This window comes from Bos grunniens, chromosome 17 (genome assembly GCF_055505025.1).
Source record: "Bos grunniens cultivar Pamir isolate PY7600 chromosome 17, Bosgru_T2T1.0, whole genome shotgun sequence".
NCBI classification, from domain to species: domain Eukaryota; kingdom Metazoa; phylum Chordata; class Mammalia; order Artiodactyla; family Bovidae; genus Bos; species Bos grunniens.
The window spans coordinates 64,569,880-64,585,785 of NC_141181.1; the positions used below are offsets into that span (position 1 = coordinate 64,569,880).

A 15,906-nucleotide genomic window follows, 5' to 3' on the forward strand; every position below is an offset into this window, starting at 1 on the left:
TCGAAAAGAGTCAGGCACAACTGAGCACGCACACTCCTCTAATGAGAAGGGAGTCTGGGTCACGAGGTACCAACAGAAACAGTCTGCTTTTGGGGAGATCTTCTGCTGTATGAAGTTCAAGAATAGCATTAAACAGACGTTCCTCCATTTGCTTTGAGTTGTTAAATGAACACGCGCCGGGTGCCCTCGCGGCGGCTGGTCCCTGCAAGTGCACGGGTGACGTGGTGTGGCTGGAGTTCCAGGTCTCTGAGGGCTGAGGGGAGACACACACCAGCAGGTGCAGTGTGTTTCGGGTGCCCCTTGGGGGCGCTGAAGAGGTGGAATCATCCCAGCGGGCCAGGCAGGTAGACCAGGGCCCGAGGGTGGTCCAGATCCTAGAGCGGCAGCCAGGTGGGGAGACCTCAGGTATGGCCACGAGTGGGAAGAAGCAGGGGAGAAAATGATCTCCACCTGAGATTCCAGCAAGAAAAGTTATGTGGCTGTGTAGATAAAACTGGGAGGGAAAAATGAAAATGAGATTTACTGAAGACATGGGCTTACGATTACTTTTCTAATTTTTTAAAATTTTTATTTGTTTACTTTTAAAAAAATCTTTGGCGCTTCCATGCAGCTTGCAAGATCTTAGTTCCTCAACCAGGGATCGAACCTGTGCCCCCTGTAATGAAAGCAAGGAGTCTTAGCCATTGAACCTCCAGGGAATTACCATATATATTTCCCTTTTAAACTTTTATCTTTAGTTAATGTGTTTCTTATGCAACTCTAAAAAACATGGATGGGGACTTCCCTGATGGTCCAGTGGCTGACTCCAAGCTCCCAATGCAGAGAGCCCCTGGTTTGATCCCTAGTCAGAGAACTAGATCCCACATGCCTGCAACTAAGACCCTAATGAAAAAAAAACACCTAGATAGTGTGTGTGGGGCCCGAAGTGGGGGAGCAGGGTGTGCAAGTGAAGCGAGAGTGTCTAGTGTTGGGGTTGCCCTTTGCTGGGTTTTCGGTTTTTGGCTGACTTTACGTTGCTGGGTTAAAAGCCAGTCTTCCAGATCTGAGAACCTATCTCTCTCTCTCTTTTTTTTTTTCCGCATTTGCCCTTGTCCCTGTGGCCTATGGTCCCTCGTCAGACAGTATGAGACAGACTTGTCCTCAGGGTGTCCCCCAGCACCTGGCAGGGATGTGGTCGGGGCTCCGCCTTCTCACCGCACCGTCTTTGTTTTTCATTCTCAGTGGATTCAGCGTCAGCACCGCTGGGAGGATGCATGTCTTCAAGCCTGTGTCTGTCCAGGCCATGTGGTAAGTGTGGTTTCAGGGACTTTTAACTCCTCACAAATATTTTCCTAGCTGACAGCACTAATTAAAAAACTCCATCTCCTTAGAAGCACATTTAGGTATGTTTATTTTATGTGTGTGGCAAAGTACATGTAACATAAAATTTACCATTTTAAGCTTTTTTTTTTTTTTTGGCCACTCTGTGTAGTCAGTATGTGGGATATCAGTTCCCCAACTGGGGCATTGAACCCACACCCTTTGCATTGGGAGCTCGGAGTCTTAACCACTGGACCACCAGGGAAGTCCCTTAAGCATTTTTAAAGGTTGCAGTTCAGTGACATTAAGTACATTTAGTGTTGTCCACCATCATCACTCTCCATTTCCAGAACTTTTTCATCACTTGAAACAGAAGCTCTGCGTTTATTCAACGTTAATTCCCCATTGCCCCCTCTCCCAGCGCCTGGTAGCCTCTATTTTTCTCTCTCTCTATGACTTTGCCTGTTCTGGGTCCCTCATGGAAGTGGGATCATACAGCATCCGTCCTTTTGTGTCTGTCTTCTTGTGCCTAGCACGATGCTTTCAGGGTTCATCCATGTTGCAGTACTTCATTCCTTTTTAAGGCTGAACAGTAAGTTTATTATATGGATATACTGCTTTTGTTTGTCTGTTCGTCTTTTAATGGACATTTGGGTTACTTCCTCCTTTTGGCGGCTGTGAATAGAGCTGCTGTGACCTCTGGCGGACAAAGTATCTGCTGAATCCCTGCTTTCAGTTCTTTGGGGAACGTACCTGGGAGTGGAATCTCTAGATCATGTGGTAATTCTGTGTCCAGTCTTTTAAGGGATGCCCCCGACACACTGTCTTACACTGTAGCCTTTCATTCTCTGATAATTTTTCCATCCAAGGCCTCGTTCGTCCACCCTTCATTGATACCTGATTCACCCCATTCACTGAGAAATACTCAGCAGATATTTTTGTAAAAAGAAGTAGGAAAAGGATAAGTAAATTGGCTGCCAGCATATGCATCTGCAGTTTCGTTTCTTCCGCCCCACTCTGCCTTCCCAAATCTCTTCTGCAGTTCTCATATTAAAATTAGTTTCTAGAACTCATTTCCCTAGGAAATCTGAGCATCTAAGCTATTCTGACATTGATGGGAGGGAGCTGAAAATTAACTGACTAAGGACACAACCAGCCCTCTGTGCCGCGTGTTGAGGAAACTCCTGCCAACTGCTCTGCTAAACTGGGGTCCCTGCCTTCAAGGTAACCGCAGCCTCAGCAGTGAATCCATCCTTGGGAGCCCACCCGCGGATGGAACGTGACCTGGGAGGCTGCCGGACTGGGCGAGTTAGGAAGCTTTGTTGTTCCCTCCTGGGGGCTGATGGCAGGTGCTATTTTGGCCCTCAGGGTCACTGCCCCATGTCCTGGCGGCCCGCAGAGGTGCCTGGCGGCCGTGCGGCGCCTCGGGTCTCCTGTCCCTGACCCTCTCCCCCTCCCCTGGCCCCAGGTCTGCCCTGCAGGTCCTGCACAAGGCCTGCGAGGTGGCGCGGCGGCACAACTACTTCCCAGGGGGCGTGGCGCTGCTCTGGGCCTCCTACTATGAGAGCTGCATCGGCTCCGAGCAGAGCTGCATCAACGAGTGGAACGCCATGCAGGACCTCGAGTCCACGCGGCCCGACTCCCCCGCCCTGTTCGCAGACAAGTGAGTACCCGACCCCCGGACCCTGGCCCGCACAGCATCCCAGCCCCGTCATGTCCCAGAACCAGCACCACAGGCAGGGCTTCCTGACCTGCAGCCCCGGGGTTTGTCCTTGGCTGGGGGAGGATCTGTGACTTCCACTCCCCCTTTGGAAATTATAGACGAGTTCAGGTGTGAATGCATTTCTGGGGAGCGGCTCCATAACTGTTCATCAGCCTCCCTGTGCCGGTGCTCCAGCCCCTCTTCCCCAGGGCCACAGATGGGGTTTGCAAAGCCTCTTCCTCTGCTTGTAAGAGTGAATGAGTTTATAAGATGAATGTAACGTCTGGTTCCTCGGGTCCCGAAACACGACTGCGTGCAAGCAGGCCCGGGTCGCCTCTCAGAGGCCGCAGAGGTGCCCCCGCGCGCCCCGAGGCCACACTCGGTCAGCTCCAGTCCCAGGAGGAGGGAGGGCAGAGGTGCCCCCGCGCGCCCCGAGGCCACACTCAGTCAGCTCCAGTCCCAGGAGGAGGGAGGGCAGAGGTGCCCCCGCGCGCCCCGAGGCCACACTCGGTCAGCTCCAGTCCCAGGAGGAGGGAGGGCAGAGGTGCCCCCGCGCGCCCCGAGGCCACACTCGGTCAGCTCCAGTCCCAGGAGGAGGGAGGGCAGAGGTGCCCCCGCGCGCCCCGAGGCCACACTCGGTCAGCTCCAGTCCCAGGAGGAGGGAGGCACTCGCCCCTTCTCTCCTGGTAGGATCCTCGTCCTGAGTGTCCTGTTCCTCAGGGACATCACATGTAGGAGAGCTGCAGATGGAGGGGAGCCCTGCAAATGTGGGGAGGATCAGAAGCCATGTGTATGAGGCCTCCAAGAAAGTACCAGAGCGTTGGCGAGAATATGTGCCTTCGAGTATAATGAAGGCGCGTCACGTGCGAGAAGGATTGTCCTGGTCAGTCCGTGTGGCCCCAGGATCAGGATGGCCTGTGGAAGATGCAGGGAGGCTCGCAGATGTTGGTTCTGTTTAAACGTGTAAGGAGCTAAGGAGCCGTTTGCAGCTGGGCCACGGGCTGCCTGAGGGCCCTGGGGATTCCAGCCTCCAGCCCTGAGAGTCTGGGGCTCTGCAGACCCGCACGAGGAGTGAGGGTGCCTCGCCACCACCGTTTGCATCCTTGGGGGGACGTCCCTTCCCCTCTCCCCTTCTCAGTGAGAACGTGCCTGAGCTGTGCCCCGTGCTGCCCAGGCGCAGCTGGGGTTTCTGTGAACGCCGACCACAGGCCTCTTCAGTTCTGCACGTCCCTAAACATGGCTTCTCCCCAGGCCGACCGAAGGGGAGAGGACGGAGCGTCTCATCAAAGCCAAACTCCGGAGCATCATGATGAGTCAAGACCTGGAGAATGTGACGTCCAAAGAAGTAAGAGTGCATCCCTGCTGGGCAGGCTGAGGTCGTGGGTGTCCCTGCTTCTGGTTGAGTAGAGCCGAGAGGTTGAAGCTGCCATTGTAAAAAAGTCACACATAATCTGTTTATGAATTAGCACGTGTGAAAAACTCCTTCCAAAGCCAGATGAAACCACACTTTAACGTTTTTCTGGATGACTTGTTTTCTTCTTTCTGTTGCTTTTCGTCCACGGAATGCTGTGAATTATAGTAACAGCTGAATTCAGTAGCAGGTTGACGGTGTACAAAACAGTTTTCTTATGAAATAACACATAATGAAGCCCATCGTGGTATCTTTCAAAGCGAGATGAAACTGATCTTATGTTTTCATGGTGATAGATTTGAGCATTGGAAAAGCATTAAGTGCTTTCAACTCAGTAGAAAAGATTCCAGGGAATCAGATTCCTTCTTTGAAATAATAAACGTCCCCCAGTCAGAGTCACTTTGAGGCCGAGTAGCCTGCACCCACTCCAGTGTTCTTGCCTGGAGAATCCCAGGGACGGGGGAGCCTGGTGGGCTGCTGTCTACTGGGGTCGCACAGAGTTGGACACGACTGAAGCGACTTTGCAGCAGCAGCAGCCTGTGTTCCTGCCACCCATGCGTGTGTTTGCTATGTCTAAATGCATATGTGATGACTCTTGAAAAAAGCCCCCAAATACTTCTTTTGAAAACAGCCACAGTTGGGCTTCTCAGGATGCTCAGAGGTAACGAATCTGCCTGCCAATGCAGAAAACACGGGTTCGATGCCAGGGTCAGGAAGATCCTTTGGAGAAGGAAATGGCAACCCACTCTGTATTCTTGCCTGGGAAATCCCATGGACAGAGGAGCCTGAGGGGCTGCAGTTCAGGGGGTTGCAAAGAGTCAGACACGACTGAGACTGAACAGCAGCAACAGCATAGTTCATGTCGTGATTTGACTTCTTTGAAGGAACTGGTTTGTTGTGGGGTTTTTTTGTTTTTTTAAACCCTCCTAATATTTTCCACTCTGCAGATTCGTAATGAATTAGAGAAACAGATGAACTGTAACCTGAAAGAATTCAAGGAATTCATAGACAACGAGATGCTCCTTATCTTGGGACAGATGGACAAGCCCTCTCTCATCTTCGACCATCTTTATCTCGTAAGAGGCACAGCGCCCGGCGGGGCCTGGCTCGGGGCAGGGGATGTAAATCAGACCGGGATTTGTTTAGAGTTTGCAGCAAGTCATGAAGGGGGAGAAACTTGAGTTCCTGGAGCCTCCGTCCTGACTTTTACGGGAACTCCCCTCTTGACCCTTTTCTCTGGCCTGCAGCCTATTGGTTTGCTTACCGAGCCAGACGTTGGAGCCGAGGCTCCCAGCTGAGCTGAGGGGAGTTGTCTGAAGAGCTCTCTGGCGTCAGAGACTGGCTGCCCTTTGCAGACGCACACCACCTTCCCGCCTTCCTCGGTCACTACCAGAAAACCCCTCCAAATGGTCTTCGGGATGGAAAAAAAAAGCCCGGTTACCGCAGGAAGCACACATGCCTAACCCCAAAATTAGGCCTAGGCGACCCAAGATGTGAGAAAAGGCAGAGGCGGCAGCAGTGCCCCACCCTCCCCACTGGTGCACATGCAGCTCCGGCCCTGCTCCCAGAGCCCCTGGAGGGCGCAGACCCTGCTGACACTCAGCCAGCGGGGTCTGCACATCCATCGCTCCCTCCGCCCCGTGTCTCGCTCAGATTTTCATAAAGCTGTCCCATCTCCATAGAAGGCAACCGGCACGTTTTCAAAGTCAGGGGGACCGTAGAGGAAGGCACGTTCCTACAGCGAGGGGTCCACAGGGCATGATGCAGACTGGAAACCACCCCCCGTCCCCGCCCCCGCCAACCGCAAGCAGGTTCCGGTTCCACAGCCTGAGCAGCTGGGTGCCTGGGAGCAACCCTTTTGGCCTCAGTTTTCCTTCATCCTATACCTCAGGGCAGAAGAGCCTCCCCAGGTGGCTCAGGGTTTGATCCCTGGGTTGGGAAGATCCCCTGGAGGAGGAAATGGCAACCCACTCTGGTATTCTTGCCTGGAAAATCCCAAGAACAGAGGAGCCTGGCAGGCTACAGTCCATGGGGTCACAAAGAGTCACAGAGTCACCCTGAGTGACTGAGCAGGCACCCACGTAGCTCAGCAGACCTTTACGAAGCTTCAGTTAGTGTGTGTTTAAAGCACAAGTGTAGTGTCTGCAGGCACTCGTAAGTGATACCCCTGGTCAGAGCAGAAGTTACTTCCTTGGGAAAGTTGAGAGAGCATATTGGCTGCTGAAGGCCTGACCGACTGTTTTCTGCCTGTAGGAAGTAACCAGTAGTTCCCCAAATGTGTATGTTGTGATATATACTTAACAGAGTATATATATGTTTAACGTGTTTTTATATATTGATCTATAGCACTGATCTGTAAATATTTAATGTAGTATGTATGTAAACTGGTTATAAGTGTGTGGATTTGAAGCCCGAATGTTGAAAGCAGCCCTGTCTCTACTCTTTTCCCTGCGGAGTGGATTATCTTCCCTGGTGGACACACAGCCAGATGTACCTCAGCTGGCCTCTCCACTAGGTGGTGATCACGGCAAGGGGATACTCACAGCCCTAGCGGAGCTCTCGTTATTTTTTTCGGTGTGGCTCGGTGCTTTATGTCACTTTTTCCATGAGAGATACCAAAGGAATTTTTATATTTGAGCCTCTCCCTCCAGTATGAAAAATCTAGCTAGTTGCCCGCACACTGGCAGCTCCATTGGGGCCGTGGCCTCCAGAGGGGTCCGCCCTCTCGGGAAGGGAAGTTTATAGGGAGACCACGAGGGTGCTGCTGCTCTTGTGACTCTCTGTCCATCGCATTTCCTAAGAGCAAAGTGGTGTTTTTATCTTTGGGGTTTTTTTTTTTTTTCTTTGCTTCCTTGGAAATGGAGGGTTTGTTTTTGTAAAAAACCATTTTTAAAATATGAAGTTACCAACGTGTGTGACTTCCCTGACGGTCCAGGGAAGTCTGAGCTCCCAATGCAGGGACCTTGGGTTCAGTCCCAGGTTATGGAGCTAAGATCCTGTGTGCTGCACAGAGTAGCTGGAAAGAAAAACAAAAACATGATATAGAGGGTTAGTAAATATGAAGGGCTTCCCTGATGGCTCAGCAGTAAAGAGGCTACCTGCAGTGCAGGGGCTGTGGGTTTGACCCCTGGCTTGGGAAGAGCCCCTGGAGCGGCAGTCCACTCCAGAATCCTTGGTGGGAAATCCCACGCACAGAGGAGCCCGTCAGGTACAGTCCAGGGGGTCGCAGAGTCGGACACGACTGCGTGACTGCATCCCTACCAGGAAGTACAAGTCTAAGGAAGAAAAAGCATTCTCAATTTCACTAATCTGGAGGCAGTCACTGTTAATACTCTGGAATGTTTGTTTTTCTGTCTTCTGGGTGTTTTTTTTTTTTTTTTTAATGCATTTATAACTTCTTAAAAAAGAAAGAGAAAGAAAAGGAAAGGAACCATACTAGTTGATTCTGTAGTTTTGATTCCTGCTTTAGAAAACCCTTTTTCACTATGTGGCCTTTCCTTGTGTCATTAAATACCCTGCAAAAGTAGGATTTATTTCACACGGACCCATCATCATTTGTGTTACTGATTTCTTCCTGTTGAACCCGGGGGTGGTTTCCACTGATGTGTTGTTATAAATAACCATAAATATCCCTGCACGCATATTCCTATGTGAATTCTGGGTGTTTCCTCGGGGTAGCCTTTTATAAGTGGAATTTCTAGGTCAGAGAGGGGGAACTTTTTTAACACTGCCAAATACTTTCCAGAAAAGGTAAACCCATTGCTGCCTGCAGTGAGTGGCGTGTAGAAGTGCCCTCTCCTGCCTGGGAGGTCAGAGGTCACTGCTTCTAGTGCCCAGGACCCTGCCGGAGACCTAGGAAAAGGAGTGGTGAAGGGGAGGGGGCAGGGTTTCCTCGACCTGCCCTTCTCCCCGACGATGCCTCGAATTCTCAGGGAACCTGCCTTGATACTGGCCTCCTTCAGTGGGCTTCCTCTGAGGCCAGGGGCTGTCGAGATTCTGCACCACCATCAGGGCTGGCATGCACCGCGCATCCCGCAGGCAGCCCTGAGCTGACGTGCAACACTCATGGGGGTCTGTGTGATCTGTCCCCCAGGGCTCTGAATGGAATGCATCCAACCTGGAGGAACTGCAGGGCTCAGGGTGAGTCTGCTCCCCTTGTCTTCCCTCGTCCTTCCAGGCAGCTTAGAAACCCTCAGCTCAGCCATCCCGTCAAGGCCGAGCCCTGCTGCTGCCCACCCGCCCGCCTGGGACTGCCTGCACCTGTCTCCACGGCGGCTGCTGGCTTGCTGGATTGGCACAGCTAAACCAGATGTGCTTCAGAATGCCACCTCCTTGAATGATTCAGGGGCTTTAGGTGTTACTGGGGTTTGGAAATGTGGGTGTCAGGGAGGACGGTTCTGAGCCACCCGCGAACTGTACAGGGCGTGCTGGATGCTGGGAGGGCCACAAGCCGCCTCCACTGCCCCACCGCCCGGCAGGGATGCTGAGCATCGCGGTACCTGTGAGCCAGTCAGCAGTGGTCCCCGGACCACTCCCGGTTCTATCTGAGGTGGTGCTTTTGAGCCTGACACCCGCAGTTAGGTACTCAGTGTTGGCCAGAAACATATGCCTCAGTCTGAGAAACACTCAGCAGCAGGAATAAAAAAATGTATAAATCTAGACCATTAAGAACAAATGTCTGGACATCTTTTTAAAAAACAACACAGCCACAAAATCACCATCCTGTGTGTCTGACATGATGGCATTCTTGAATTACTGCATTTAAAAGTTAAGACTAAACAAATCTTAAAATATATCTTCAGAGCTACTGGTTAAGATGTGTTCTTTCAACAGAAAGGGATCTTGAAGTGGAGGGTGATCCTGTCTATGCTTTATCTTGCTGGGAATAAAATGATTTTAAAGGTTTTTCTCTTTTTTTTTCTAAAGCATTTATAAGTATTCTCTTATGAGATCTATTTGAGGTGTTTTCAAACTCCTGAAATTATTTTGGTCTTCCAGGAATGTGAGTATTAAGTAGAGAACTATAGAGCCTGGGTTAACTGGGTTAGCAAACCCTCCAGACTATTTATTTATTTATAGCCTGTCTTGTTTGAAAAAGGATTTAAGGCAGTTCCCAAGGGCATAAATAATGGATGGATATATTCAGCTTAACTACTTAAAAGTGGAGACACTGGGGTTTTTTTTTAAGCCTCTGTATACTCATAATAGTTATGAATTTTGAAGCTTTAAGAGACTTAAAAAATCTGTTTAAGTAATATATATGATGAATTTCTAGAATTAACACTGCTTGACAATGCTTTGAATGAAACTTTCTTTTTATAAGTTTTTTAATGCAGAAATTTGTTTTTTATCATAAATATAATATATTCTTATCATACAGAGGGCATTTAAAAGATACCAGAATGGCAACCCACTCCAGTATTTTTGCCTGGAGAATCCCACAGACATAGGAGCCTGGCAGGCAGTTCAGGGAGTTGCAGTGAATCGGAGATGACTTAACGACAGACTTTCACTTTCAAAACAAACAAACAAACAAAAAAACCCCACTATGAAACTCTGCCATGAAAACACAGATCTTTTATAAATGTGTATTTAATGTTCTCTCTGCACAGGATTTTTTCCTTTTGTGTTATCTTTTTTTTAATTATTTCTTTTGAAGGATAATTACTTTATAGAATTCTGTTGTTTTCTGTGAAACGTCAACATGAATCAGCGATAGGTATACATATATCCCCTCCCTTTTGAACCTCCCTCCCATCTCCCTCCCCATCCCACCCCCCTTGGTTGATACAGAGCCCCTGTTTGAGTTTCCTGAGCCAGACAGCAAATTCCCGTTGACTATCTAATTTTACATGCGCAATTTTTTATTACTCTTTTTTGTCAATCCTCGTTCTGATTCTCCAAATACGTTCTTTATCTTTTTTTTTCTCATTGCAGTGTTGACTATATTTTAAACGTCACTAGAGAAATAGATAATTTTTTCCCTGGCTTATTTGCGTACCATAACATCCGAGTCTATGATGAAGAGACCACAGACCTCCTCGCCCACTGGAACGAGGCGTACCATTTTATAAACAAAGCAAAGTAAGTGGGCGGAGAAGCCAGAGAAACCAGGGTGGGAAAGAAGCTGACTGGCAGCCACGGGTTGGGCAGACATTCATGGGGACCCCAGACACAGCCACCTCCTGGCTCGAGGAGCCAGCGGCGCGTCACGATCCTCCGGTTGTAGAGCACAGGACCCCAGGCACCGGTAGGGCCAAGTCGTTCATCTTCTCCGGGGCCCCAGATGAGCACCTCCTCTCCCACCTGCCGCACCATTGGACCCCCATTTCATCATCAGCTCTGGCTCCAGGCACGGCTTCTGTATCAAGCGCACACTCTCAGGCGCTCTGCCTGTGGGGGGTTGCTGAGCTGGAGGACGGGAGGGGGGCACGCGGGCATTCCTCCTCCTACTCCGGAGGAATCTGCCCAGACATCTACTCGAGCAAGTTCCTGGAGCCGTGGCCGCCTCCACCTGAGTTTGCTGGATTCCCGTTCATGTAGGATGGGGTCACCCATCCCCTAGTGCCGTCAAGCCTGTCTCCAGCGTCAGCCTGTCTTGTCCTCACCTTACCCTCCCAAGGAACATCTGTCTCCCTGAAGTAGGACCAGCAGGAAACAACTCTTTTGAGACGCTATCAAGAGACACCCCCACCCCTTCTGCTTTGCACCCCTCCAGCTCAAAGCTCTGTGATGTGGGACCAAATCTTAGTTCCCCTGGGTTCCTGGGGCATAGACTTCAGCAGTCCAAAAAAAACAAACTGAAATCTGAGGACGAATTTCAAGCCTGGGGTAAAGGAAGTGAGCCTGTCCCTACCTGACAGGTGGGCTGCTTCTAATGTAAACAGGCAGGCTGGCGCCTACCTCCTGTACAAATAAACCCTCACAGGTGTGGCCTCCCCAGCCTGTGCCCACTCCCGCCCCCCTCAGCCTGTTCCCCCTCACCTTTATGGAGCAGCGGCAGCTAGAGCAATAGTGTTCCTGGCCTTGCCGTGTCTGTTAAATCTGCCCTGCCTGGACCCACACCGTCTCCTTAGAAAAAGCCTATCGGCCCATCTGTTTCCTTTGGCTTCTTTCTCTGGTGGCTCCTTGACTTTCCTGTCTGCAAAGGCGCTCTCTGTCCCGGGGCCCTGGAGCTTTCTGTCTGCTGACCCCATTTTTCTGCAGTAACCCACTGCTTGTCTCCATCTGCTCTGCAGATAACCCCTTTCGCTGCTGCCTGGTTGCTTCCTGCCCAAGGGGCTCTGGTCTCCTGTCCTGTCCTAGCCAACCTGGGAAGACTCCTGCTTCTTTGCTGGAGATGGCCTAATTCAGGAGCTCTCTCCCTGCCAAACTTGGGCCCAGCCAGAGAGCTCTGTCTCGACTTTCCATTATGTGCTAATCGATGGCAGCCAAGTTATTTCCTTCTGAGGGTCTGTGGACACCTGCTACCTAACCCTCAGGACCGTGGAGGGTTTGGGCAATGAGATAACCTCGGGGTTTTTTGTTTTAAAAATACCTGTCTCATGGAGCCTGAGAGAATGCAGTTGCACCAGCTCGTGCCCTCTCCCCCTGCCCCCGCCACCGCAGGAGGAACCACTCCAAGTGCCTAGTCCACTGCAAGATGGGTGTCAGCCGCTCGGCTTCCACGGTCATAGCCTACGCGATGAAGGAGTTCGGCTGGACTCTGGAGAAAGCCTACAACTACGTGAAGCAGAAACGCAGCATCACGCGCCCCAACGCGGGCTTTATGAGGCAGCTGTCTGAGTATGAAGGCATCCTGGACGCCAGGTGGGTGACCATGAGCTGGGAAGAACCGACCAGCAAAGCCGAGCTCCGTGAGCTCTGCTGCCCAGCTGTGCTTCTGTCCGGTCCAGGGTTGGCTTCCACAGCCAGAAATCCTGCCTCGGGGTTGGAGGGGTGGAGGGGAGCCCGTCTGAGCAAAACAGCTATTGTTTGGGGTTTGATTAGCAGTTTCCAGGAGGGATCTGTGTTGATTGTGTTGGCACGCACAGAAAGCTGTTCTGCGGCTGGAGGGAGCAGGGCACGGCTTCTGATCCAAGGCGGGACTCCCACGTGCGGCTCGGCCCGGGGCTGCCCCGTTTCCTAAGCATCTGCTCTGTGCCCAGCCCCGTGCCAGGTTTCAACGCAGGGCAGCTCCAGGGACCACAGGGGCAGACCCAGGCCTGCCACCACCAAGCTGGCAGCTCAGGCCTGTCTTATCCATCTGCCCTGGTCACAGTCTCCTCTCCTGAGTTAAGAATTGATCCCATTCCCCCTGCCCCTCCTCCTCCTCTTCCCTGGTGGCTCAGCTTGTAAAGAATCCGCCTGCAATGCAGGAGACCCTGGTTCAATTCCTAGGTCAGGAAGAGCCCCTGGAGAAGGGATAGACTACCCACTCCAGTATTCTTGGGCTTCCCTGGTGGCTCAGATGGTAAAGAGTCCACCTGCAATGCGAGAGACCTGGATTCAAAAGATCTTCTGAAGAAGGGAACGGCCACCCACTCCAGTATTCTTGCATGGAGAAGCCATATGGACAGAGGAGCCTGGCAGGCTACAGCCCATGGGATTGTAAAGAATCAGACACAACTGAGCGATTTTCACTACCCTCACAGGGTTGTAAAGTTCCCACGAGCACCATCCAGATGCTTTAGTAGGCCATCTCGTGGTCAGTGGTGATGCAGCTGCTTTTCAATTCTCCAACCACCACCACCACCCACCTACCTACCTACCCCGCCACGAGAAAGGTCTGCAAAGGACAGAGGATCCCGCCTATCCCATGTCACACAGCCAGAGGGTGGCCCAGGGAGGCGGGGCATTCCCCAGGCCTGTCGGCCTCTGGGGATCCCATGCAGGGTGATCCTGCCCCCACGGCGGGGGGTCCCCAGTGACCCAGGTGGATCCACTCACTTTCCCTGTTCCTTTCTGCTGTCTGCCCAAGGCCTCCCTGACAGCTGTTTCTGCTCGGTGCCATGGGGAGGCCGCAGGCTAAGTCCACCAGCTTCTTGGCCACATCTGAGGAAGCAACCAGGGGTCTGGAGAATAGCTCTGGACGTCTCTGGACTCCTTCACTGTCAGCCGGAGAGCAGCTGGACAGATGTGCAGGCAGGGCAGAGGGGGAGCGGATGGACACATCAGCTCCTTTAGCCCTTCAGTCACTTGCTGCCATCATCGGTCTGAAGCCCAGCCAGGGCTCTCCAGGCCAGGTTCACAGCAGCACAGCGTTTTGACCTTGGATCGCAGCCCCATCTGAGGGCCTGCCGGGCCTGGCCTGGCCCACGCACGCAGAGCAGACAGCCGAAAACAAGAGCAAGCCCATAGTTTGCACAGCCTCTTACGTTTATATCTCTTAACCCTCAGCCCCGTGACGGCGGTGAGTCTCTTAAGACTCACGGAGGTGACTCGTTGACCTTATTTCATTATGAGCCTCTTATTTTTTTTTAACCCTTTATGTTTAAAAATTGTTATATAAAAATAATACTATAGTGCTATAAGACTTTTAAAAAAACTGACCTGTAATCTCTCTGACCTACACAAATATTTCCGATTTTCTGGCGTCTTCCCAGTTTTATTCAGGTGCATCACGTGTTCACGTGGTCACATGAATGTGTGTAATTTCTTACCAACTCTCTGCTTTCATCTGCATTATTTCCCTACATAGGCAGTAGGAAAAGATACAGTTTCTTATTTGACTGATGGGGGAACAGAGACTGAGCATCAGGGGTGTGACCAGGTTCAACACAGGGAGCTGGGGCACTGGGGCCGTGATGGGATTTCAGGTCCGGACCCCCGTGTCTGCAACATCCTCATCACGTGACAAAGCTGTTTACGTGGCCATCCACAGATCGCTCCTGTGGGAGCCACTATGGCTTGGGTCCCAGGGCCTTTGCCATCACCCTTGAATGTCATGGGAATAAATGATCCCAGAGAGGCTTCACCCAGGTGAGCCCCTGGCATACACCCAAGCCTTGGGCTGCCCCCCCCTGCCCCACCAGCCCCTTCCAAAGACCCTCTGGGCACTGGCCTCGGCTCACCTTCCTCCTCCCTCCTTCCCCCAGCAAACAGCGGCACAACAAGCTGTGGCGCCAGCAGACCGATGACAGCTGCCTCCAGCAGCCTGTGGACGACCCCGTGGGGCCCGGGGACTTCCAGCCAGAGACCCTGGACAGCACCCCGGAAGCCCCACCGCCCTGCTTGGACGCCACCGCCCCGTTGCCTGAGTTCCCGGGCAGCGGGGCCCTGGGGGGCGCTGCTCTGCCCTGCTGTTTCCGGCGACTCTCAGACCCCCTGCTGCGGGCCCCAGGCAACGAGACGGGCGGCCCCGTCCACCTGGAGGATCTGGAGAGGGACGCTCTGCTGGAGGAAGCTGCTCAGCTGGCAGAGGTGTCCCAGCCAGCCAGACACCCCCCAGAAGGTCCGGAACTCTGCGAGAGGGAAGTGACGAAGAAACCAGAGCCTGAGTCGCAGGCAGAGGAGATGGAAAGGGAGGAGGCCCTGGGAGCCAGGAGGTGGAGGCAGCCGGCAGCCCAGCTCGATAACCTGCTCAACCGGGAAAACCTAAATAACAACAACAGCAAGAGGAGCTGCCCGGACGACCTCGAGGTAGGCGTGGGGTCGGGGGTGGGGGGGGGCGTGCCTGCTACTTCCATTCCGCCTGGGGGCAGCCCCCCTCATGCAGCCCCTGGGTGGATTTCCGAGAGGTTCTGCAGGCCCTTGTGGAGGGTAGACATGGGAGGACCAGAGGCCCCAAGGAATGTCTGCACACCACTCCCTTGACCCCGCTGCCCCGTTGCTGTGTCAGGCAAGGCTTCTAAATCTTTTTTTCTTACGTAAAATGTAAGACATATAAATTGTTACCCGGCTTTGATCTTTACCAGTGTGTGGCTGTTTCATCTCACCCCCGTACACTTTCCCATACCCCAGATTGTTGTTCAGTTGCTCAGTGGTGTCCGACTCTTTGCGACCCCATGGACTGCAGCATGCCAGGCTTCCCTGTCCATCACCATCTCCTGGAGGTTATTCAGACTCGTGTCCATCGAGTCGATGATGCCATCCAGCCCTATCTCATCCCCTGTCGCCCCCTTCTCCTCCTGCCTTCAATCTTTGCCAGCCTCAGGGTTGTTTCCAGTGAGTTGGCTCTTGACATCAGGTGGAAACAAATCAAATCCCCAGTCTGTCGTTCCCATCACAAGTGCTTGCGTGTATATCAGGACCGCAGTCCCCTGCCACCTTGGGAAAATGGATAGCAATCCCGCAGCACCATCTTACATAGCCTTACAGACCCCGTTGGTGTATGAAACCCACCTCCGGCTGGTTCCCTCGTCGAGGCCGTAGGCACCCGCGTTCGGGTCTGTATTAGCGTCATTCCCAAGCCGTCTTTGCTCTTCGCCACCTCTCTGCGAAGAACACAGTCGGGTGATGGTTTCTCGGAGCCACGCTCTGTTGTGCAAGACGTGCGGGGTCGTCACCAGGCTGC

General features: G+C 52.4%; 1 protein-coding gene across 4 annotated transcripts in view; it reads left to right on the forward strand.

Moving 5' to 3' along the window:
- The window catches only part of SSH1 (slingshot protein phosphatase 1), a 56,403-nt gene that overhangs the window by 33,821 nt on the left and 6,676 nt on the right, over positions 1–15,906 (forward strand). For all 4 annotated transcript variants that reach the window (XM_086348457.1, XM_086348454.1, XM_086348455.1 and 1 more), the window contains 8 exons: positions 1,222–1,287; positions 2,768–2,962; positions 4,253–4,346; positions 5,360–5,488; positions 8,506–8,552; positions 10,350–10,496; positions 12,021–12,221; positions 14,489–15,032. In XM_086348457.1, coding sequence (XP_086204583.1) covers positions 1,222–1,287; positions 2,768–2,962; positions 4,253–4,346; positions 5,360–5,488; positions 8,506–8,552; positions 10,350–10,496; positions 12,021–12,221; positions 14,489–15,032 — 1,423 coding nt within the window. The remainder of the gene's footprint in view (positions 1–1,221; positions 1,288–2,767; positions 2,963–4,252; positions 4,347–5,359; positions 5,489–8,505; positions 8,553–10,349; positions 10,497–12,020; positions 12,222–14,488; positions 15,033–15,906) is intronic.